At 36.3% G+C, this 25,474-nt stretch overlaps 1 protein-coding gene across 3 annotated transcripts in view; it reads left to right on the top strand.

Moving 5' to 3' along the window:
• usp34 (ubiquitin specific peptidase 34) overlaps nt 1-25,394 on the top strand; it is a 55,223-nt gene extending 29,829 nt beyond the window's left edge. The window contains exons 33-77 of one of the 3 annotated variants that reach the window (XM_067402497.1): nt 527-727; nt 814-896; nt 1,116-1,156; nt 1,610-1,734; nt 2,484-2,636; nt 3,213-3,373; nt 3,629-3,933; nt 4,190-4,353; nt 4,585-4,650; nt 4,734-4,880; nt 5,331-5,387; nt 5,508-5,585; nt 6,929-7,023; nt 7,109-7,281; nt 7,363-7,513; nt 7,685-7,763; nt 7,891-7,944; nt 8,775-8,870; nt 9,018-9,082; nt 9,461-9,536; nt 10,358-10,405; nt 10,564-10,614; nt 11,066-11,146; nt 11,390-11,475; nt 11,612-11,780; nt 12,338-12,412; nt 12,497-12,648; nt 12,910-13,063; nt 13,187-13,231; nt 13,315-13,419; nt 13,601-13,748; nt 14,378-14,682; nt 15,125-15,454; nt 15,813-15,970; nt 16,057-16,135; nt 16,215-16,344; nt 17,639-17,746; nt 17,840-17,944; nt 18,392-18,516; nt 18,599-18,722; nt 18,808-18,887; nt 21,700-21,840; nt 22,112-22,258; nt 22,333-22,489; nt 24,082-25,394. In XM_067402497.1, coding sequence (XP_067258598.1) covers nt 527-727; nt 814-896; nt 1,116-1,156; nt 1,610-1,734; nt 2,484-2,636; nt 3,213-3,373; nt 3,629-3,933; nt 4,190-4,353; nt 4,585-4,650; nt 4,734-4,880; nt 5,331-5,387; nt 5,508-5,585; nt 6,929-7,023; nt 7,109-7,281; nt 7,363-7,513; nt 7,685-7,763; nt 7,891-7,944; nt 8,775-8,870; nt 9,018-9,082; nt 9,461-9,536; nt 10,358-10,405; nt 10,564-10,614; nt 11,066-11,146; nt 11,390-11,475; nt 11,612-11,780; nt 12,338-12,412; nt 12,497-12,648; nt 12,910-13,063; nt 13,187-13,231; nt 13,315-13,419; nt 13,601-13,748; nt 14,378-14,682; nt 15,125-15,454; nt 15,813-15,970; nt 16,057-16,135; nt 16,215-16,344; nt 17,639-17,746; nt 17,840-17,944; nt 18,392-18,516; nt 18,599-18,722; nt 18,808-18,887; nt 21,700-21,840; nt 22,112-22,258; nt 22,333-22,489; nt 24,082-24,755 — 6,147 coding nt within the window. In that variant the 3' untranslated portion in view covers nt 24,756-25,394. Of the gene's footprint in view, nt 1-526; nt 728-813; nt 897-1,115; nt 1,157-1,609; nt 1,735-2,483; nt 2,637-3,212; nt 3,374-3,628; nt 3,934-4,189; nt 4,354-4,584; nt 4,651-4,733; nt 4,881-5,330; nt 5,388-5,507; nt 5,586-6,928; nt 7,024-7,108; nt 7,282-7,362; nt 7,514-7,684; nt 7,764-7,890; nt 7,945-8,774; nt 8,871-9,017; nt 9,083-9,460; nt 9,537-10,357; nt 10,406-10,548; nt 10,615-11,065; nt 11,147-11,389; nt 11,476-11,611; nt 11,781-12,337; nt 12,413-12,496; nt 12,649-12,909; nt 13,064-13,186; nt 13,232-13,314; nt 13,420-13,600; nt 13,749-14,377; nt 14,683-15,124; nt 15,455-15,812; nt 15,971-16,056; nt 16,136-16,214; nt 16,345-17,638; nt 17,747-17,839; nt 17,945-18,391; nt 18,517-18,598; nt 18,723-18,807; nt 18,888-21,699; nt 21,841-22,111; nt 22,259-22,332; nt 22,490-24,081 lie in introns of all 3 variants that reach the window. The other 2 variants (XM_067402495.1, XM_067402494.1) reach the window with 2 other exon arrangements.
• Nucleotides 25,395-25,474: the final 80 nt, after the last annotated feature.

Genomic DNA, 25,474 nt, shown 5'->3' with positions numbered 1-25,474 from the left:
ATTTCATTTTGTAATTGTACAATTTAAATATAAATAATGCTTAAATTTTTTGTACTGAATGTCTGCTTATTTTAATTAAAACAAATTAAATCATATATTCAGGATGGTTCTGAATAAACTAGAATAATGATTGACAAATAAATAACAAAATAAATGTATTTTTGCATTACAAAAGGGTTGTTTGCAGAGAAGTACATAATTGTCATAAAATAACATTTGCTCATATCATAAATATTCAAAAATATTTTTTTTTCTTCTGAACATGAGATTATTTGTAACTATTTATTTTCGCATAAAATTATTATTTTTTTTTTTTTTGCGTAAATGTGCATTGTCTTAAAGTTAATGTGTAAAATATTACTAGTCATATACAATTTGCTTGCATCAAAAAGGCTTATTTTTTCATAATTTCTTATGACTTTGATGTAAAAATAGGCCAGGACATTTTCTCTGTGAGATTTACCCAGTTCTGCCATTGACTGTACGGTTATGAATATCATGTTTCTTCTCTTCTCTCTCTCTGTAGTGGTTGTTGGACTGTCTCGCGTGTCTGCTGAAACTCATTTGTCAGTTTGCGGTAGATCCGGCCGATCTGGACCTGGCTTATCATGACGTTTTTGCCTGGTCTGGTCTCACGGACACTCAGAGAAAGAGGGCGTGGCCAGGGAAGTCCCGCAAAACCACCGGAGATCATGGGAAGGGCCTGCATATACCTCGTCTTACAGAGGTGAAACTACTTCTAAATTCACTTTTCTCAGTGTATGTGTGTATTTTTGCCGTCACTAATTTTGAGATATTGTGCTTCTCTGTCAGGTTTTTCTAAGTCTTGTTCAAGGCACCAACCTCATCCAGCGGCTCATCAACGTGGCTTACACATACGACAATCTGGCGCACAGGTGAACAATTCTCACGCACAAGTCTCAGTTTATTATTGATTGAGTTTAAGATTGGAATTTTGTTATGCTAACAAAGTGATACTCTGATAAGCTTAAAAATACACAGTGCACAAACTGTGTAAAATATTGTTTTTAATAACACTTTTTATCAGTATAAAAAAACAATTATTTATATATTTTCCCTGCCTGTTTTTCACCTTCTAATTATTTATCCTGCAGGGTTCTGAAGGCCCAATCAGATCACAGATCCAGACATGAGGGTAAGCACATCATTGGTTATACAGTCAAACCAAAATTGAACACCTTGAACATTTCATTCATTATTACAGTTTATTCACTATAGTTTTTAAAAAAAATGACAATAAAATATGACAAGATCTCAGATTTAAACTGTGTCAGAAAAAATGAATCTTAATTATGGCAGATAACACTTAAGCAAAACATGGTCAGGTCAAAGTGTCTGAATAATTTTTGGTTCCAAATTTTTATCAGTTTTACTGGTAGTCCACTTTATGAAGAATCTCTGGGTATAATATGTCACAGTTTACTTTATTTTGCTGTCCACTCTTACATAAATGAACTATAGTGTCCTGCACCCACTAGTAAAAATATATCAAAAATATTTTTTGGTTTGTTTGTATATACCTTTGAAGGTTTATGGTTTCAGGTTGTTTACTGGTCGTTATGCTCATTGCTGGTGATGTGTTTTGCAGTGACTCATTACTCCATGTGGCTGTTTGTGAGCTGGGCTCACTGCTGTTCTCTGGTGAAGTCCAGCCTGGCTGACAGCGAACATCTCCACGACTGGCTGAAGAAGCTCACACTGCTCATACCTGAGGTAAACCAACAAATGTCATAATGACTTTAATCATCTCTGGTGTAATTACTGTTGTAATTAAGTTCATTTAGGTGGGGAACAATTATATTGACCAATCAAATCATAGCTATTCAACCCATGCAATAAAATCAAGTTCCACCCTACAGCTCACAAAATAATTGTAGAATCGGCTTTATTTTATTGTATTTTATTTTATTTTATTTTATTTATTTATTTTATTTTATTTTATTTTATTTTATTTTATTTTATTTTATTTTATTTTATTTTATTTTATTTTATTTTATTTTATTTTATTTTATTTTTTTATTATTATTTTAGTCACATTTATACATTTTGCATTTGCATTCATTTCATCCCTGGGAATTGAACACATGACAATGGATGGACAATGGACCACCGGATAGTGCACTCAAGACACGAAAATTCACCAAAGTGTTCATCTTGCCAGAATCCACTGTCCATTAAGCATATTTTGCTAGACTGGAATGCTTCTACCCCTTTGAAGAACTTGTTTTATCTGTTGATACTTTTGAAAAGGTTTTTAACCAAGTAAATCCAAATTTAGTCTTAAGGTTGTTTTTTTTGATAGACTGAAGGAACTTACATTGATATTCAAGGTAAACATATTTTCTGAGTTCATGCGTCCCCTGGGAGTCGAACCCATGACCTTGGTCTTGCGATCACCATGCTCTACTGTTTGAGCTCCAGGAGTGCTGTTGTGCTAACAGATCTGTGCTCTGAATCTGCAGACGGCGGTGCGTCAGGAGGCATGCAGTGGACTGTATAAGCTGTCTCTGTCAGGTCTGGAGGGAGGAGAATCCATCAATAGATCCTTCCTGCTGCTCGCCGCGTCCACACTGCTCAAGTTCCTGCCAGACGCACAGGCGCTTAAACCCCTCAGAGTAAGTTTACACACAGACAGTGTCTTAAAACTCTTTATGTGCCACTGTTATTTATATAATATTAGTGTTTATATATATATATATATATATATATAATTTCAGTTTTTAGTAGTATTAGTTTTAGTAATTTCAGTACTTCATATTAAACATTTTTTTGTTGCAAAACATTTTTGCATTTTAGTTTCCGCAAGCTAATTTCAGCATTTCATGTTTTAATTTGGACTTTATAAATATATATAACTATATATAATAATAACAATTGCGAGTTTATATCTCACAATTCTGAGAAAAAAGTTGCAGTTGCAAGAAAAAGTCAGAATTGCGAGATAAAAAGGTGCCAAAGTGTCATAGCAAACTACTAGCCTGGCATGCAGTGTTTTTAGTTGTTTTCGTGGATCGGTGTAAATCCGTTTTGACTATGTTGTCGTCTGTACGCAGAACTTTTCAAAAAGAACTTTTACATTGTCATGTAAACGTACGCTAAGATTTAGCTAATGATAACAGGTTCTAACTCAGTGTTATTTACCCATTTCATTTTTGGGTGCTTTAATTGAGTGTATTTTTGTTTCGGTGCAGATGGAGGATTTTGAGGAGGAGGCCATGTTTCGCACCGGCTGTAAGGAATATTTCTGGCTCCTCTGTAAACTCATCGACAACATCCATGTGAAAGATGCCAGTCAGACCACCCTGCTGGACCTGGACGCCCTGGCCCGACACCTCGCCGACTGCATCCGCAGGTCAGACACGTCACGCTCCTTTTGCTGCGATTACTGGATTAGTTTCAGTCTGAACACATAATTTACCCCTCCAGAGCACAGCCTGAAGCAAACCAATGTTATTAGTTAGTCTAGAGGGACATTTTAAAGGAAAATCATTGTTGGTATTATGCTACGACACCTTAAAATCAAACTGAATTAATAGTAATCAATTTCAATTTTTAACTTTTCAAGGCCACTGTTTTGTACAGCATGTTGTTGTTTTTCCACTTGCAGTCGTGAGATTTTGGACCAGCAGGACGGGGCGATCGAGGACGACGGTCTGACGGGTCTCCTGCGTCTGGCCACCAGCGTCCTGAAGCACAAGCCTCCGTTTAAGTTCTCGCGGGAGGGTCAGGAGTTCCTCAGGGACACGTATGACCTGCTGTTTCTGCTGCCCAGCCTGAAGGACCGACAGCAGCCCAAATGCAAGAGTCCCGCGGCCCGTGCCGCCGCCTACGATCTGCTGGTGGAGGTGGTCAAGGGTTCTGTGGAGAACTACAGACTACTGCACAACTGGGTGATGTCGCAGCACATGCAGGGTGAGCCGGACACACATGAGTTCTTCTGTCGACATCTTACCCCTTATTTAGATTAAGACAACATTAGAGACTACTAATAAATCTTTGTATTAGCAAGGATGTCCTCATAAATTGGTTATAAGAGATTTACTATGTTTTTTTCAGGTCTCATAAGCTCAAAAAACATGCAGGAAGTTGACTTGAAGTTGACATTCATTTATGAATGATTTGAAAATGAATGAATATGTCATAATTCTGTGTTGTTTTGCTGTTTTAGCGTCTCACGCACCTTATAAGTGGGATTACTGGCCCCATGATGATGTCAGAGCCGAATGTCGTTTCGTGGGATTGACTAACCTGGGCGCCACGTGTTACCTGGCCTCCACCATCCAACAGCTCTACATGATCCCAGAGGCCAGACAGGCCGTCTTCACTGCTAAAGTGAGTATAAAACTGTGAAATATATGCACACCTGCGCCCTTGCATCAGTTGCAACCATAAACTGCCCATAATTATGCTAATCAACTATATTACTTAAATGAAGAATTGTTCATTTTTGATTATTGAACATTGGTGTTTTATCATATTGCAGTTGCTGCTGTGATATAAAAGAGCTTAAATGATTTGAGATGTTTGTGCCTTGTAGTGATGCTTGTGTCTGTTTATTTACAGTATTCAGAGGATATTAAGCATAAGACCACATTGCTGGAGCTGCAAAAGATGTTCACTTATCTCATGGTACGTGACACTCTTGTTACATGCGTTAATCTGATCTCATGACCTGTAGATGTGATGTAATTTCACTGTTTCTGTGTGTGCAGGAGAGCGAGAGGAAAGCGTACAACCCTCGTCCCTTTTGTAAGACCTACACGATGGACAAACAGCCTCTGAACACAGGAGAGCAGAAGGACATGACCGAGTTCTTCACGGACCTCATCACCAAGATCGAGGAGATGTCTCAGGACCTGGTACGTTTGATTAAAGTTGGCATGAAATGGAAGTTGAGAGAGACTTTTTTTCCGAATTGTGACATATATCTGAGTGAAACGGCCTCTCAGACAAGAACAAAATGGTAGAGCTTGATATTGTCCATGTGGCAGTGATTGGATGGTTGTGGATTGCTATTGGTGGATCTCATGTGAGTGACAGGTTGCCCCGCCCTCATGCCAGTAAACATCATCAGAGAAGAGGTCGCTGAAAGAGGGAGGGGAACATATGTTGATTAAAGATTATGAGGGCACACAAATTTTAAAAATGACGATATGCATGGATAAATCATTTATAATAAATACTGCAATATTCCATAAAAAATAAGAATTTTCAATTTTGATTTCATGGTGATTTTAAGAGTTGTGTGTTTTTAGTGTGTTTAATGAATTAGTCACAGAGATCTGATGGCTGTGTGTTTGTTGTTTCAGAAAAACACTGTCAAAACACTGTTTGGAGGCGTCATCACTAACAATGTGGTTTCACTGGTAAGATTGAGCTGTTTGAACGCTTTTACTCTTATGCATGTGTGTTGTCTGAAAGAGAGAGATCATGTATGTGAGACTGAATATGCACATTTGGATTAATCTCTTGCTGTGTGTGTGTAGGACTGTGATCATGTGAGTCAGACGGCTGAGGAGTTTTACACAGTGAGATGTCAGGTGGCCGATATGAAGAACATCTATGTGAGTGTTTCTCATTTACACACACACTCATCAGAAGAAAAATCAGTTCTCTGGGTGTAAATGTCATTAAAAGGAAACTTTAAAGCTTGAAAGGCTTTACTATTCAGATTAGAATAAATATTGGTTTTTAAATGTTTCCTCCATTTGTCAATATGTAATGGTTGCTTTGCAAAGTACCAGTAGTTATTTGTAGTTACTGACCATAAAGCGCTACATAATTTCAACCCCACCACAGTAAGTTTGGTATTTATATACTTAATATTTGATCACTGAGACTCTTGTGGCATTGCTTAGTTTTGTTGTGTCTTATAATTAATCACACATTGTAATTGGAAAAAAAAAAAATAATAATAATAATCGTAGTCCATAATATTTTCAGTGACATTCTTACATTTATCATTTTTCTGTATTGGTTGTTACAGGGTTGAAGGTCAGGGGGAAAAAAGGCTAATAATAACTAGAAAATGTTGTTGAACCACACTACATTATTTACAATCAGTTTTCTTGTACTTTGTGCTAAGAACAATATTTTATGTATAAAAACTAATTGCTATGATTTTGTCCCCCATAACAGAGTTGAACTTTCGAGCTTGATGAGGTCAAAATAAGTTTAACACATAATAAAAATCCTGAAAAAGACTATAAATGAAACATTTCTATTTGAACCTTGTTTTCAACAAGAAAATAATGTTTTCACTTCATGGTAGAAAGATGAAACTATTATTTTTATAGCATAACTGGTTTGAACAATGCAAGTAAATTCTGCATTTTCACAGAAAATTGCTAAAATATTTTAGAAAATAAAATATTTATTAATTATATATTTTTTTATTTTATTTAAATAAGGAAATATATTATTATTAATATATTATAATTAATAATATTAATATATATATATATATATATATATATATATATATATATATATATATATATATATATATATATATATATATATATATATATATATATATATATATATATTATTAATTATAATATAAAGAATTGTGTATATATATATATATATATATATATATATATATATATATATATATATATATATATATATATATATATATATATATATATATATATTAGAACCTTATTTATTTATTTTATTTTATTTTTTAAATGTCTTAACCACTTACATCAGTCAAGTAATGTGACCAAGTTTATTATCCTGTTGGCTATTTCAGTAATAAGCCAAGGAGAGACACACGTCACACAAATAAAGCCATTTCTGGTCTTTTATATTCCCCGATTGTCAGTTACTGAAACGGCCACCACTATCAAACAATATCAACCTCTAATCATAATACGCACATCATCTGTCTCTGTTTCAGGAGTCTCTGGATGAGGTGACCATCAAGGACACTCTGGAGGGTGATAACATGTACACCTGCTCTCAGTGTGGGAAGAAAGTACGCGCTGAGAAACGGTACAGTTCCCTTCTTCCTGTGAGAGCTGAAGTCTTTCTGTTAAAATCCCTGAATATTTCACGACTGTCTCTTTCTGTCTCTCAGGGCATGTTTTAAGAAGCTCCCGCGGATCTTGAGCTTTAACACCATGCGCTACACGTTCAACATGGTGACCATGATGAAGGAAAAAGTAAACACGCACTTTTCTTTCCCGCTGCGGCTCGACATGACGCCGTACACCGAGGACTTCCTCATGGCCAAGGGTGACAGGAAGGAAGGTTGTGCGGTTGTTTTGCTGAAATACAACGATTTTAAACTCTGTTTGTCTTCTGCGTCAACTAATCATGATCTCCATGCAGGTTTTCGTGATGACGGTGATGCAAAAGTGGCGGAGAGTTACGAGTACGACCTCATCGGTGTGACGGTGCACACGGGCACGGCAGACGGCGGACATTATTACAGCTTCATCAGGGACATTGTCAACCCACACGCTTACCGCAATAACAAATGGTGATTATTCACACTCATTTGTTTAAAATAAATTAACCAATAAATTCACGTATTTATTGGTTAGGCATTCTACAGCTACTGAGTAATTGTAGCCCAAAGTTTGTTACTGGTAATTGACCTTCAGATGCATTTGATAACATTTTGAAGTGATGATGCCATTTCCTGTTGCAGGTACCTGTTTAACGACGCAGAGGTGAAGCCTTTTGATTCGGCACAGCTGGCCTCAGAGTGTTTTGGTGGAGAGATGACAGTATGCGTTTTGTTTATATTCTTCCTACTAGATCAAGTCGTCCTTTGTGCTTTTGGGATAAATGAATATAAATTTAAAAAAATTGTGTTAATGTGGTTTTAATTCAGAAATGCTCGTCTCATTTCAGACAAAAACATACGACTCTGTCACAGACAAGTTCATGGATTTCTCCTTTGAGAAGGTTGGTTTTATATTGATAACAATAATAATAATGATACATTATTGTTATTTTATATATTATGATTATTAAAGTAATAAATAATACATCTATATTTTTATTTATAATAATTTTACATTATTTTTATATGAATCATAATTAAAATAATATTATTTTATATATTAATTAGTAAATATAATACATTATATATTATTATTTTATACATTAAGTATGCATTATTCTTTATTTTAATTATTAAATATAATTAAAATAAAGAATAATGCATACTTAATGTATTATTTTAATTATTAATTATAATTAAAATAAAGAATAATGCATACTTAATGTATAAAATAATAATATATACTGTATTATATTTACTAATTAATATATAAAATAATATTATTTTAATTATGATTCATATAAAAATAATGTAAAATTATTATAAATAAAAATATAGATGTATTAAAGTCATGATAATAGATTATTATTATTATTATTATTAAAGTAATAAATAATAATACATTTATATTATTATTTTTATATATTAATAATATATTGTAGTTATTATTGTTGTTGTTATTAATACTTTATTTTTTTATTTTATTAAAAATATATTTTTTATTATAGCTATTATTGTAATTAATATATTATTTATATATTGTTTTATAAAATAATACATTATTTTTATATTAATTATAATTATTAAAGTAATAATTATTGATTGTTGTTTTTGTAATAAATTATTATAATAATTATTAATATAATATTAGTATTATTTAAATAAGTCTCCCCCATAATTTTTTCTTGTAAAATGCTTTAGAAACAGTAATGTGTGCTTGTCTGTCTGTCAGACCCACAGTGCCTACATGCTGTTCTATAAGCGAGTGGAGGTGGAGGAGGAGAATGGGAAGGACTTTAACTTTGACATTTCGCCTGATCTTCTGGAGGTACAGACTTCCCTGTATATCACCCTCAGTCTTCAACTGCACACATCCGTCAGGCTGGGCATTCATCTGACGCTTCTTCTCTCTCTCTCTCTCTCTCTCTCTCTCTCTCTCTCTCTCTCTCTCTCTCTCTCTCTGTCTCTCTCATAGTGGATCTGGCATGACAACATGCAGTTTCTCCAGGACAAGAACATCTTTGAACACACATACTTTGGGTGAGAGAACAGTAGCGCAGTTTCACAAAACCTCTCCTCTCCTCTTGATGTATATGATATATAATATATTTATTTTATTTTTTTGTTCTCTTTTTAATTTTCTATATTTTCTGTCTATCTACATTTCTGTTCTTTTTCTTTAATTTTCTTACACTTTATTTTTTAAATATATTTATTCATTTAATATATATTTAATGTTTATATTATTAATGTATTGTATTAATATTATTATTGCTAAATATTAATTGTGTTTGCATTATTAATATATTTAATATTTTTTGTTTTAAATGTTTTTTCATTGTAACTATTTTATCTGACCTGTGCTCAGTCCAATTTCCTTTCGTTGTTTAATTCTTGTATTTTGTGATCTCTCTGTAGTTTCATGTGGCAGCTGTGCAGCAGTATTCCCAGCACTTTACCGGATCCTAAATCTGTGTCGCTCATGACGGCTAAGGTGAGTCTGTCCACATGATCAGCTTTATCAGGGCAGATTATGAAACATGATCATCTATACAAGATAGGCTTGCTGCAGTAGTCGGTGTTGACGGTGTTACCAGTGCTCAGCCGCAACACCGATTAAATCTCTTGTCCACCACGGCACCGCACCCCACAGTCCTTTTTTTTTTTTTTTTTATAGTAATAAAAATAATTTAGTTCAGTTAGAAAACAGACACTACAATTAAAAACTGAACGCATCTGCTTAATGAGCCGAACGAGAGTCGCAGAACAGACCAGCAGCAGGAGTCAGATTTCATTCATCATGAGAGTGACTGACTGACAAGACAATGGCGGATGATTTTTGGATTTTTTGCAGTATTTTGGATTTAAACCCATTGCTAATAGGAAACCTACAAAGGATTAGTTGTGTTTTATAGTTGTGTTTTTCATTAAGAATAATTACCCACCATTCAAGCAATTGCTGCCCCCGAATTGGCGCTAATTTGAAAGTGAACATAAAATTCGCACAGGCATTCATGGTCTATTGGCATTGAGCGTTTTCAGTTTAATTAATTGAACCATTATGAATGCCTGTGCGACTGTGTGCATTTTACTTTCACTTTATCTCAAATTAGCGATTAAAATCGAGGTGCAAAAGAGGGGTAACCCCACCCCCGGTATTACCTGTTTTGTCAGACGTTGATTAACCTGTGGGATAATTTCCTTACTGCCACATCCCTAATAGAAGAATTTCAGGGAAAACCTCTTGAGTTCTTCTCCACAGAGAACTAGTGATGTTCATATTTTTAGATTAACTTTCCTCCCTTCTTCTCACAGCTCAGCACATCGTTTGTTCTGGAGACGTTCATCCACTCCAAAGAAAAGGTGAGATGGCGTTGTTCTGTTTTCCCCTCATCTTTAGTGTAATTCACTTCAGTTGTAGCTTACAGAACAGACTTGATGCTGTTTTCTGTGTTTGAAAGTTGTTTTGTGTTGTTGTAAGTTCATCTTGTGCTCATTTCTCTCAGCCCACAATGCTGCAGTGGATTGAGCTCTTGACCAAACAGTTCAACAACAATCAAGCTGCCTGCGAGGTAACACACATACACACAAATGCATGCACACACACAATCACTCACACATTGAGGTCATTGCATAGACTTCCATTGATTTTTTTTTATAACAGGTTAATGATATTTTCTATGGCCTAACCCAAGCCCTACACTAGATTTAAATCAAAACATGTTTTGGCTGATTTATAAGCCTTTTTAACTAGTGAGAACCAGTAAAATGTCCTCACTAGTCAGTTGTCATAATATTTCATTATATAAGTGAGGTAATTTGGCCCTCACAAGTATAGCCAAACCTGTACACACAGAACATCCGGCTTCTTGTTTCCCAGCATCTTCTGCTCTGGAAAATCACTTTTGAGCCTAATGAATGGAGAGGGTTGGTGATATCAACAATTTTAAAACGATAGAGTGTTATTGGGTCATGCTTTGTGTGTTTGTGGGTAATGTGTCATATCTGTGTGTGTGTGTGCAGTGGTTTTTGGATCAGATGGCAGATGATAACTGGTGGCCCATGCAGATTCTCATCAAGTGCCCCAATCAGATTGTACGACAGGTGAGTGTTACCAAAGTCCTATTTAAGGAAAGTCAGTTCACTCGGCGGCCAAATTTGCCACACCTCTGGGCAGCTATTCCGTGCATCCAAGTCCTATCTATTTGAATGGGGAAGTCATTAACATTAACAGAAAAACCCACATCCTACCCCTAAAAGAAAACATTTAGCATGTTTACAGTAAAAAACACTATGATATTATGTTTGTGTTGCTTGATTAAAATAAGCACTGCTGTGACGTTTCAGATGTTCCAGAGGTTGTGTATCCATGTGATCCAGCGCCTCAGACCAGCCCACGCTCACCTGTACCTGCAGCCGGGCATGGAGGATGGGTGTGTCTCTTTCTCTCTCTCTATCTCTCTTCCTCTGAAGCCCGCTAACTATCCTGTCCTCATGTTTTCAAACCCATATGCTGTTATATTGTCTGTGCAAAATGTCTCAATAGTTGTTCTTTTGGTCTGTCTACAGCTCTGATGACATGGACGGGCCGGTGGAGGACATCGGCAGCCGCTCCTGTGTGACGCGCTTCGTCAAAACACTGCTGTCAATCATGGAACATGGAGTGAAGCCACACAGCAAACACCTGACCGAATACTTCGCCTTCCTCTATGAGTTTGCCAAAATGGGAGAAGAGGAGGTAGACATCCCTATTTCCCTTTATTTATTTATTTGTTTGTTTTATTTTCTGTATTATATTCTTATTTTACTTGTTTATCATTTTAATTATTTACTTATTTTTATTTTAATGAATTTATTTATTTTTACTTATTTAATTTAATTTATTATTTTTTTTAGTTTTATTATTTCTTTATTTTACTTATTTTATTTATTTGTTTTATTTTACTTATTTGATTTTATTATTTATTTGATCATTTTATTTATTTAATTTTATTATTTATATTTTACGATTTACTTAATTTATTTTATGTATTTTATTTTACTTATTTTATTATTTCATTTATTTTAATTTTACTTATTTAATTTTATTTTTGTTGTTTTTTACTTATAATATTTTATTTATTTATTTTAGTTGATATAATTTGTATTCATTGTTTTACTTAATTTTATTATTTATTGTACTTATTTATGTATTTATTTATTTGAGTTATTTAACTTTATTTATTTTTACAATTTTTAAAGAAAATTCTTTATTTTCTTCTTTTCATAATGTCTTTATGCTTTTTGTCCTCACAGAGTCAGTTCCTCTTGTCTTTGCAAGCCATTTCTATCATGGTGCATTTCTACATGGGCACAAAAGGACCTGAAAATGTAAGTGCTGTTTCATCAGGGTAGTTCGTGTCTGATTTAAAGTTGCCCTGATCTCAAATAATAATGTCAATCTCTCTGTTTCAGCCTCAGGTGGAGGTGTTATCTGAGGAAGAGGAGGGGGAGGAGGATGAAGAGGAGGACATCCTCTCGCTGGCAGAGGAGAAGTACCGCCCGGCCGCTCTGGAGAAGATGATCGCTCTCATAGCTCTGCTGGTGGAGCAGTCTAGATCTGAGAGGTGCACACTGAAATATTTCACAAAAACATCTCATATTTCACCCATAATGGGTCATATTTCACCCCAAAATCATTTACAGAAAATTAAGCTTATATTGGAGCTGTTAAGTGTAATTTCTGCACCATTAGCGTCACCAAACAGAGTTGCAAAACATTGCATCAGTCGTTTCTTACTGTAATACAGTAGAAAAAAATGTCTTTATAATTGAGCCTTTGGCTTAGTAATATCTACTCGTCTGATCATTTGTCTGTCTGTCTGCAGGCACTTGACTCTGTCTCAGAGTGACATGGCCGCACTGACCGGAGGAAAAGGTTTTCCCTTCCTGTTCCAGCACATCAGAGACAGCATCAACATCAGACAGACCTGCAACCTCATATTCAGCCTCTGCAGATACAACAACCGCCTGGCAGAACATGTAAGATGCCCAAATGAGGGCACACCATAGTCTTCTAGTGTTTCTGTGTGAAAATAATTATAACAGCTACAGGTTTGTAACACAAATCGATGTTCTCATGGTTTGTGTTCTTCTGTGGTATAGATCGTGTCAATGCTGTTCACCTCCATCGCTAAGCTGACTCCAGAGGTAAAAACAAATCTCACAACCATTGTTTCATTATTGACACATTAGTTACACACACTAAATAACCTTGTGTGCATGTCTGACAGGCAGCAAATCCGTTCTTCAAGCTGCTGACGATGCTGATGGAGTTTGCTGCTGGTCCTCCTGGAATGCCCTCGTTTGCGTCCTACATCCTGCAGAGGATCTGGGAGGTAAATCAGCCCACAGACAGTCCCATCATTCATATACCTTCTTACTTCTCCACTGAAACAGTGCTATATATATAGGAGTCAGGAGATTTGTGTCAATGATGATTTGTGGTTGTTTGGAGAACTTCAAATGTTGTATCTGCCTCATTGATCTGAGCGTCTAATCCCCGTTTGTCTGCATTAGGTGATCGAGTATAACCCGTCTCAGTGTTTAGACTGGTTGGCCGTCCAGACTCCTCGTAATAAGCTTGCTCACAGCTGGGTCCTGCAGAACATGGAGAACTGGGTGGAGAGGTTTCTGCTGGCGCACAACTACCCACGTGTCCGAACATGTAAGAATATATATAATATATATGCTATGTTTATGAAAGAGTCTCTTCTGCTCACCAAGGCCCAAAGCTGCATTTATTTGATCAAAATCACAGTAAAAACAGTGATGTGAAATATTATTACAATTTAAAAGAGAACTGAATTTTCAGCATAATTTCTCTTAAGTCAAATATGAAGCAGCACACTGGTTTTTAAAATTGAAAATAAACAGAAATGTTTCTTGAGCATCAAATCATATTAGATTGATTTCTGAAGGATCATGTGACACTGAAGACTGAAGTAATGATGCTGAAAATTCAGCTTTGATCACAGGAATAAATAACATTTTAAAATATATTCACATAGAAAACATTTGCAACAATATTTCATAATTTTACTGTTTTAACTGGTATTTTTGATCAAATAAATGCAGCCTTGGTGAGCAGAAGAGACTCTTTCAAAAACATAAAATTTTACTTGTATAAATAAATGCTTAAGATCTACTTGCACACTTAACTCACACTTTAAAAATGTCTGAATATGCATTAGATGAAATTTTAAAGCATAATCAGCTAGACTTATCTTTAATTTTCCTGGTAAAACATCCGATTTTGCATTATTTTGTGATATAATCAATACATTTCTCTTTTAGCTGCGGCGTATCTGCTGGTGTCTCTCATCCCGAGCAACTCCTTCCGTCAGATGTTCCGCTCCACGCGCTCTCTTCACATCCCCACGCGGGACCTCCCGCTGAGTCCCGACACCACCGTGGTTCTGCACCAGGTCTACAACCTGCTGCTGGGCCTGCTGGGCCGGGCCAAACTCTACGTGGACGTGCCCGTGCACGGGACCACCAAACTGGTGCAGTACTTCAGCTTCATGACCTACTGCCTCATCTCCAAAACCGAGAAGCTCATGTTCTCCAGCTACTTCATGGACCTCTGGAACCTCTTCCAGGTACTTCACATGCAGATGAAGGCATTTTTTAGGTGCTCATGTGATGAAACGGAAGTTGCTATAGTCTTTTCTTCTCTATTGTGATGTATATCCGAGTGAAATGGCTTCTCGTACAAGAACAAATGTAGGGCGTGGCTTGATTTTGTCCATGGTGAATTCGTTGGATGGTTTTGATTTGTTATTGGTGGATCTCATGTGAGTGACAGGTTGCCCCGCCATCATACCAGTAAACATTTCATCAGAGAAGAGAAGAGATGATGCTGCAAGAGGGAGGGGAAGATATTTTGATTAAAGATTATGAAGACACATTAATATAATGATGTGGATATTTACTTAAATCAATCGCAGCCTAAACGATGTGACAATCACGGATATCGTGATATTAATTTTATTTTGATATATTGTACAGCCTTGCTCTTATGTGTCTCTTTCCGTCTCTCAGCCCAAGTTATCAGAGCCAGCCATCGCCACTAATCACAACAAGCAGGCTCTCCTGTCCTTCTGGTATAACGTCTGTGTGGACTGCAGCGAGAACGTGCGGCTCATCGTCCAAAACCCTGTTGTCACTAAAAACATCGCATTTAATTACATCCTGGCCGATCATGACGACCAGGAGGTGGTGCTGTTCAACCGAGGGATGCTGCCAGCATACTACGCCATCCTGCGCATGTGCTGTGAGCAGTCGCCCGCTTTCACCCGCCAGCTGGCGTCACACCAGAACATACAGTGGGCCTTCAAAAATCTCACACCCCACGCCAGCCAGTACCCAGGGGTGAGTACAGCAGTTTCTGACCCCATTACCAAAGTTCAATATGATCAAATGTGTTTTTCTTTAGTTGATGGGAAAGTTTATCAGTTACTACACTATTGTTCAAAGGTTTGGAGTTTTAATGGATTTTTTTTATGTTTTTGAAAAGTCTCTTCTGCTCACCAAGGCTGCATTTATTTGATCAAAAATACAGTAAAACACTAATATGAAAAACTTTTTTTTGTTTGTTTCAAGCCTTTTTTCATGAAGAGTGTCTCCCTGTTTCTCACTGTGTTTCTGTCCGAAGGAATATAATGTCTGAAGTTTCATTCAGGTTCATTCAGTTCTGTCAAATAACAGCATGTTTGTTCTTTCTCTGCAGGCGGTGGAGGAGTTGTTTAACCTGATGCAGTTGTTTGTAGCTCAGAGGCCTGATATGAGAGAGGAAGAGCTGGAGGATGTGAAGCAGTTCAAGAAGACCACCATCAGCTGTTACCTGCGCTGTCTGGACGGACGCTCCTGCTGGACCACTCTCATCAGGTACACATGGTCTCTCTTTAAATTCTCACTGAATATTTCACAAAACGGCCCGTTTTTGTCCATACTAAGACTCTGTACACTCTCAGTGCCTTCCGTATCCTGCTGGAGAACGATGAGGACAGACTGCTGGTGGTGTTCAACAGAGGACTCATCCTGATGACTGAGGTATTCACGCTCTCTTCATTCACTCGTCTTCGTATTTTAATGGACTGTCATCTACAACTAGCTATTTCTGTGTCTGCAGTCCTTCAACACCCTGCACATGATGTACCATGAGGCCACCGCGTGTCATGTGACCGGTGATCTAGTGGAGCTGCTGTCCATCTTCCTGTCTGTTTTAAAGGCAACACGACCCTACTTACAACGTAAAGGTAGTACGTTACCCACAATACACCACGCGCCTAAACTGCAGTTTAAGTGTGGATTATCCACACTGCATCCATAATACACCGTAAATAAACAACTCCATAATATACCTTACTGTAAAGTACAAAAGTACTCATTACCCATAAAACACCTTAACATGTAGTACAAAAGTACTCATTACCCATAATACACCTAACTGTAAAGTACAAAAGTACTCATTACCCATAATACACCTTAACATGTAGTACAAAAGTACTCATTACCCATAATACACCTAACTATAAAGTACAAAAGAACTCATTACCCATAAAACACCTTAACGTGTAGCACAAAAGTACACTTTACCCATAATACACCTAAACGTGTAGTACAAAAGTACACATTACCCATAATACACCTTAACGTGTAGCACAAAAGTACTCATTACCCATAATGCACCTTAACGTGTAGTACAAAAGAACACATTACCCATAATACACCTTAACATGTAGCACAAAAGTACTTATTACCCATAATACACCTTAACTGTACAGTACAAAAGTACACATTACCCATAATACACCTTAACGTGTAGTACAAAAGTACACATTACCCATAATACACCGTAACGTGTAGTACAAAAGAACACATTACCCATAATACACCTTAACATGTAGCACAAAAGTACTTATTACCCATAATACACCTTAACTGTACAGTACAAAAGTACACATTACCCATAATACACCTTAACGTGTAGTACAAAAGTACACATTACCCATAATACACCTTAACGTGTAGTACAAAAGTACACATTACCCATAATACACCTTAACGTGTAGTACAAAAGTACACATTACCCATGATACACCTTAACGTGTAGTACAAAAGTACACATTACCCATAATACACACAACTGTACAGCACAAAAGTACACATTACCCATAATACACCTTAACATGTAGCACAAAAGTACTTATTACCCATAATACATCTTAACTGTACAGTACAAAAGTACACATTACCCATAATACACCTTAACGTGTAGTACAAAAGTACTCATTACCCATAATACACCTTAACGTGAAGTACAAAAGTACACATTACCCATAATACATCTAACTGTACAGTACAAAAGTACACATTACCCATAATACATATAAATGTACAGTAAAAAAGTACTCATTACCCATAATACACCTGAAGCATCAATACTTAAGTACCCTATAACCCATAACACACCTTAGCATGCAGTTCAAAGGATTTGATTGCCCATAATGCACTTGTACATGTCAATAACTGAGCGTTTGTGTCTGTGTGTAGATGTGAAGCAGGCTTTGATCCAGTGGCAGGAGAGGATTGATTTTGCTCACAAGCTGCTGACGCTGCTGAACTCTTACAGCCCACCAGAGCTGCGTAACGCCTGTCTGGGTGAGTCGCCACATCCCTAAAATAAAAGCACCGCTTTAGAAATGAACCCAGGTTGCAGATGAGTGTGATCTAACCATGTGTGTTCATCCTCAGATGTGCTGAAGGAGCTGGTGCTCTTGAGTCCTCATGACTTCCTGCACACTCTTGTGCCCTTCCTGCAGCACAACCACTGCACCTACCACCACAGCAACATCCCCAGTGAGTCCCGCCACAGGCTTCATTCATACAGCATCACAGATTTTCCTCATACACAGTGATACAAACAGTAACACTAGCGTTGGTTTTACCGAATCAATTCAAGCCTGAGTCCTCATTACTTTAAAGTACATGCAAAGTAGATTTGCTCTGTCAGCACAGAAAACCAAACTCTCCCAGGCCTCGGCTACATCTACAGTGTCCTGCACTTTGATCTTTGAAACTTTACAGACCTTTTACATTCACAAACCGCTCTATTACACACTGCATGACGGGTAGTATCTGAAAAAGCATAACAAGGGCACATTAAGAGCACTTTTTATCTTCTATTAATCTTCTATTTCTTATATAGCTTTTTATTTATCATGAGGATGGCCTTGTTGCTGACATGGTGTTAAAAAATACTAATATCGTCAGCACGTGGTGTAACACTGTTTGTGTGTTTTATAGTGTCATTTGGGCCGTATCTGCCCTGTAGAGAGAATATCAAGCTGATGGGCGGAAAGAACAACATTCGTCCTCCCAGACCGGAGCTCAACATGTGCCTGCTGCCCTCAATGGTGGAGACCAGTAAGGTGTGTATGAGAACAATGCCCTGAATCACGTTACACGCTGAGCTTTAGTTGTTCATAGAGTGTGTTTTTGTGTTTCCTATAGGGTAAAGATGAGGTGTATGACAGGATGTTGTTGGACTACTTCCTGTCGTATCATCAGTTCATTCACCTGCTCTGTCGAGTCGCCATCAACTGTGAGAAGTTCACAGAGACTCTGGTGAAACTGAGTAAGAACACTTCCATCTCTCTGAGTGTGTCTGTGTGTATGTGTGTGTGTGTGTTTGTGCTGATGGTGTTTATTCACGTGTACAGGTGTGTTGATTGCATATGAAGGACTTCCTCTGCATCTGGCTCTCTTTCCCAAACTCTGGACAGAACTTGCTCAATCTCAGGTAAAACCTTTTTATCAATCAATCAATCAAAATTTATTTGTACAGCACTTTCAACACCATAACAATGGACCAAAGTACTTTACATAAAGAGCATTATATAAAAAAAATAAAATCATAAACATCAAACAGGCAGATTAAAAATACAATAATACCATACACAATAACTCAGAAAGATATACCAATCATAAAGCAAAACCTTAGAAAAAAGGAAGGTCTTCAATTGTCCTTTAAAACTATCCAAAGAGGGAGCCAATTTCAAAGACACTGGAAGCCCATTCCATAACACAGGGGCTGCCACGGAGAATGCACGATCTCCACTCCTCCTTAACCGTGTTCGCGGAACAGACAATAACATTAACTCATTGGCTCTCAAAGAACGAGAGGATTTGTACGGACTCAGCATAGCTTTAATGTAATCAGGAGCCTGTTGATGTAAGGCCTTATACACAATGATCAGGACCTTATACTCTATCCTATATAACACCGGAAGCCAGTGTAGAGAAATTAACACAGGTGTTATATGATCCCTCTTCTTAGTGCCAGTTAAAAGCCTAGCAGCAGCATTTTGAACATAAGAGATGCATTCAAGCCCAAATATAGGGCATTACAATAGTCCAACCTCATAGAAAGAATAGGCTTCAGCTTGGACAACTTCCTTAATTGATAAAAGGATGATTTTACAACAGCATTTACTTGTCGGTCGAAACAAAGTTCTGTGTCAAAAATGACACCCAGGTTCCTAGCATAACCATTTATGCTGGGAGCAAAATCTTCACTCGCAAATAGATTTTCAGTAGACTGTTTGTTTCCAAAAACTAAAATCTGAGTTTTATTCTCATTTAATTGCAGAAAATTACTCACCAACCATATCTTCACTTCATTTAAACATTTGTTGAAACTGCTCCACGCAGCAGGCTTATCCAAAGAGAAATATAACTGCAAATCATCTGCATAGATGTGATAATTAATATTGTGATGTCTAAAAATATACCCCAAAGGCAACAAATATAAAGAAAACAAGGTCGGTCCAAGAATAGATCCCTGAGGGACCCCCCACAAAACATCCACAGTATCAGAAAGACAATCCCCAATCTTAACTGAACATTTTCTGTCCCTTAAATAAGAACCAAACCACTTCAAGGCCACATCATTAATACCAACATCATCTCTAAGACGTGCTAACAAAATACTATGATCAACAGTATCAAAAGCTGCGCTCAAATCCAGCATCATCAAAGCAACACATTTCCCTGAATCTCTTCCTATTAAGATGTCATATTTTTTAGTCATCTCTCTCACTCACACACACACACACACATTCACTTGTGTGGTTTATGGAGACTCTCCATAGACATAATGTTTTTTATACTGTACAAACTGTACATTCTATCCCCTTACACTACTCCTAAACCGACCCATCACAGGAAACTGTGCATTTTGAATTTGAATTTCAAAAAAAAATTTAGTATGTTTTTTTTAAGCCATTAGGTTTACGTTGTAATACCCATGTTATTGTACGCATTTGTGTCCTAATAAACTATCTATACAAGAACACACACACACACACACACACACACACACACACACACACACACACACACACAAACACAGTGCTAAAGCAATAAGACACTAGAGGTGTGTTACAGTGATTTTATCACAGGTAAGAGGTGTTGTTAAGCATGATGGGATGTGGAGTGCCTGAAACTGGTAAAATTATTTATTTACATAGTTTACATATTATTATATTTATCTTATATTTTATTTAATAATATTTTTTTTAATAAAAATACAAACTAATAATATTTATTTATTAATTCATTGTTAGGAGTGCAAAAAGAGTGCAATTATTATACATCTTACAAATTAATAAATTTTATTTATTTATTGTTAGGCGTGCAAAAAGGGAGTATGCATTTATTATATATCTTACAAATTAATAATAATATTTATATGCATTTTTTATTGTTAGGAGTGCAAAAATGAGTATGCATTTATTATAGATCTTACAAATTAATAATACATGTTATTTATTTATTTATGTATTTATTCTGTATGCCTTACAATATATCTTGCAAATTAATAATATTTATTTTATTTGTTTATTGTTAGGAGTATGCATTTATTATACATTTTATAAATTAAATAATACATATTTTTTATTGATTGATTAATTGATTGTTCAGAGTGCAAAAAGGGATTATGCATTTATTATACATCTTACAAATTACCAAAAGCACATTTTTAAACATTAATTAAAGAATACAAAATGTTTGGTTACTAATAATCATACTTTGTATTACTGTTGGTTTTTTTTTAATTATTTTTAATTTTTTAATTTTTTTAAATTTTTTTAATTTTCATTATTTGCGTGTTTTAAACTCTAGTAAAATTTAAATATATATATATACATATATATATATAATATAATATAATATAATATAATATAATATAATATAATTTTTTTTTTTTTTTTTTTTTTTGTTTGTCATAATACGTTATAGGGTTATTTTTTACATTTATAGGGTTCTTTTCAAGGTACTCAAGCACTTTAAATGAGACACACAACATTAATCACACACTAAAAGCATTCCTAGCAAGGTACAAGTTTTAAATGTTAAAAATGATCATTTTTATACATATGCAACTATGTATCATCTCAGATTGATGCCTTATATGGGCGGCACTAGAGGTGGGTCTTCAAGCAGCAGATATTTCAGACACATAACTATGAAAACAAAGCAGCCTCATCCAGTCAGAAGTTAGTCAGATGTGTGTGTTTCATGAAGTCGTCTCTTCTGCCTCTCTCTGTCAGTGTGCGATGGCTCAGTCCTGTGTGAAGCTGCTGTGTGAGGATCCGGCGTTTGGAGAATACATGAAATGCATCCTGATGGATGAGAGAAACTTCCTCAACAACAACATCGCCTACTCCTTCCTCACCTGCTTCTTACATAAAGTAAATACACACACATTAACACCTTATGCAGTTTGAATGTAATGAGTTGTCTTTATCCAGTTCAACAGCTAATGTGTTTGACACCTAATCCTGATGTGTTTATGACTTAGCATTGCAAAGCTACTAGGTTAATAACAGGCTGTTATAATTACAAGGGTGACATGTTTAACCCAAAGTTAAGTTTATTCTGTAAAGCCTAAAAGTTGTTCCTTTGCTCTCTGACACTGAGCCTGTCCTGCTGAAGTTTGAAACTTGATTTATGTGTGTTCAGGTGCAGGTGCAGGTTTTATCAGGCCAGAGCTGCTCAAATCTCGTCAACGTGTTGGTGACCAACCTACTGAACGAGTACCACAGCCTGCAGCCTGAGCTGACCAATCAGAGAGCAGAGATGAGCAAGACCAGCAGCCTTCTGAACGCAGTGAGTACAGCTCCCTCCTCACGTCACGGCCAGCGCTCCATCGCTCTTTACTCATCCCTCTGTCTGTGTTGAAGGATCTGCGTGCGCTGCTGCTGGTGCTGTCGGTTTACGCCCCTCAGCAGCTGGATCCAGCTCTAGGTCCGGCTCTACAGGAGCTGCTGTCCAAATGCAGACTGTGTCTGCAGCACCGCGCCACATTAGAGATGGAGGCCAAGGAACGCAAAGTCAAAGGTGTCAACATCACAAACACACTTTAATCACCCTCATGTGTTGCTTCGAATTAATTTAAAATATAATATTAATATTTAGTTATTTTAAAGGGATAGTTCCCCCAAAAATGAAATGATCCCATGATTTACTCACCCTCAAGCCATCCTAGGTGGATATGATTATCTTCTTTCAGATGAACACAGAGTTATATTAAAAAATATCTTCCAATCTTTATAATGGGAGTGAATGGTGCTACTGATTTTGAAGCCCAAAAAGGTGTATCCATCCATCATAAAAGATATCCACACGGCTCCACTGGCTTGATAAAGGCCTTCTGAAGTGAAGCGATGGGTTGTAAAGCTTGGAAGTACGGAAGAGAAAAAACTTGAGATAAAGGTTGAGATAAAATGTTAAGAATAAAGTAATTAAATTGCGAGAAAAAGTCATTAAATTACGAGAACAAATTTGTTAAATTATGAGAAAAATTTTGTTAAACTTGGAGAAAAAAGTCGAGATAAAATGTTGAGAATAAACTCATTAAATTATGAGAAAAACGTTAAATTAAAAAAAAAAGTTGAGATAAAATGTCGAGAATAAACTCATTAAATTATGAGAAAAACGTTAAATAAAAAAAAAAAAGTCGAGATAAAATGTCGAGAATAAACTCATTAAATTATGAGAAAAACGTTAAATTAAAAAAAAAAGTCGAGATAAAATGTCGAGAATAAACTCGGTAAATTACGAATTTGTTCTCATAATTTAACAACTTTTTTTTCTCGTAATTTAATGACTTTATTCTCAACATTTTATCTCGACTTTTTTCTCGAAATTTAACTACTTTAATCTCAAGATGGTTTTATTTATTTATTATTATTTGATCCTAATTACTCTTCCGTATGGAAGAGCTAGGATATTATTTTAATATATCTCCGATTGTGTTCATCTGAAAGAAGGATGGCTTGAGCGTTAAGTAAATCTTTGGATAATTTACATTTTTTGGTGAACTATCCCTTTAATTTTTTAAAATAATTTTAATAAAAATGGCACAAAAGTGCATTTGACAATTGCATCGAAGGTTATGCATTTCTTGTACATTATGGCTTTGAATAATTTTATTTGAAATACAATAATTATAATAATAACAATAACCAATGTTTTTACACAAAGTTCTTTAATGGATGTTTTCAAAAATGTTTCACCAGAAACAATCTTTTTATCAAATATTGAAATGAAAAATCTCGTATAATGTTTGTTATATTTATGTGAGTTGATTATCAACTGTTGTTTCTTTACTATTTCTGTGCTAATTGTTTATTTATGTATTTTTATGTTACTCTTGCCATGAAAATAGCCATAGATGCTGATATGGCAATAAAAATAAACAAACATAATAAAAGTAGCAACAATAAGAATTATTAATATTATTAATTATTAATTATTTTTGTACATAATATTATTAATAATAGTACTTTTATTTATAAAGCGCTTTTCAAGGTACTCAAAGACTCTTTAAATGAGACATAACATTAAATGCATCATTTGTAAAATGATAAAAATGATCGTTTTTAAATGGGTATTGTGCATTGATGACATCACTTTATTTTATCTCTCAGTGGACGAGGAGGGCGTGACTCCAGTGAAGCGGCGGAGGGTGAGCAGCAGTGCTGACGATCGTCAGGGAGACAGCGGCGGAAGCAGCATTTGCCCTCCCTCCACCTCCTCCTCATTGGCTCCCTGCTCTGAGCAGAAGGCGGAGCCCGGGGAGGCGTTAACGCCCACCAGCACTTCGGACACTGAAACACGAGACTCCTCCCTCATCGACCCGGGAACGGAAAACGACCCTCCCTCTCCCGACAGCGCGTCCCTTGAGGAAAAGAAAATGGACGCTTCGTCGTCATCGTCGTCATCATCATCATCTTCGTCGTCATCCTCCTCCCTTCCAGAGGCATTCGGCAGAGCAGATGAACCTCCACCGCAGATAGCAGGAAGAGAGGAGGAGGAAGAGGAAGATGGGCGGAAGGAACCGCAAGAGCAGGAGGCGGAGCCAGAAAGAGAGGAAGTGCCCTCTACTTCCTCCGCCTCTGCCGACTCGGTGCTTTTATTATCCAGCCTGCCAGACGCTGCCGAGGGGCGGAGCTGCTCGCTTCAGGAGGCGGAGTCAGGCGGGTGTGGCCACGCCCTTGCACAGGATGCTCTGGAAACGCTGTCACGCACAGTCGAGGCCACTATTGCTGTGGTTGCCAAACTTTCAAACGGAAAAGGAGGGACACGCCCCTCAGCTTTGTGACGTTGCTTTCACGTCCCTCCTTTTTCAGGTTTCACCATTTTCGTTCACCATGCTGTTCAGTTTTGTCTTTTTAAGAGTAATTAAAAGTCCGATTTGTCAACATTTTTTTCTTTTCCCGCCCTTTGGCCTTGCTCCTCATCAACTGAGCTCCACATTAATCGAACAGAACGAAAAACGAACGATATCAGCTGGAGCATATTTTTGTCAAAGGGCAGTTTTTTTTTTTTTTTAAGCCGTAATTTTGTTGGTTTATTTGTTTTGAAGTGGTTTGTTTTCGAGCCTGCAGTGAAACAGGGAAAAGGTTTACAGCGTTTTAGTCCCATCAGTGCATAATTTAATTTGCGTTTTTATTCACGTGTATTATTATAATTACGATTGTCTTCTGTGCCAGTTTTGTACTTACAGACGTGAGGCTGAAATGGCCTTGCTGTGTTTTTTTTCTCTGTGGTGGATATCAAAAACTATGTTTACTTTGTATATTGAAAAGAAAGAACGAACCACAAGAACCTTGATTCTGTAAAGAATCTTCTAGATGTTGCCTGGCTTTGTAAATGAGATGGTTTATATATATATATATATATATATATATATATATATATATATATATATATATATATATATATATATATATATATATATATATATTTCTGTAAGGTATATGTATACAGTATATATCCATTCAAGCGCAGTATACTGTATATATAAATCTACTGTATATA

Source organism: Chanodichthys erythropterus, chromosome 12 (assembly GCF_024489055.1).
Source record: "Chanodichthys erythropterus isolate Z2021 chromosome 12, ASM2448905v1, whole genome shotgun sequence".
Lineage (NCBI taxonomy): Eukaryota > Metazoa > Chordata > Actinopteri > Cypriniformes > Xenocyprididae > Chanodichthys > Chanodichthys erythropterus.
The sequence above is the reverse complement of the archived record's forward strand: the minus strand, read 5'-3'. Positions and strand labels throughout refer to the sequence as shown.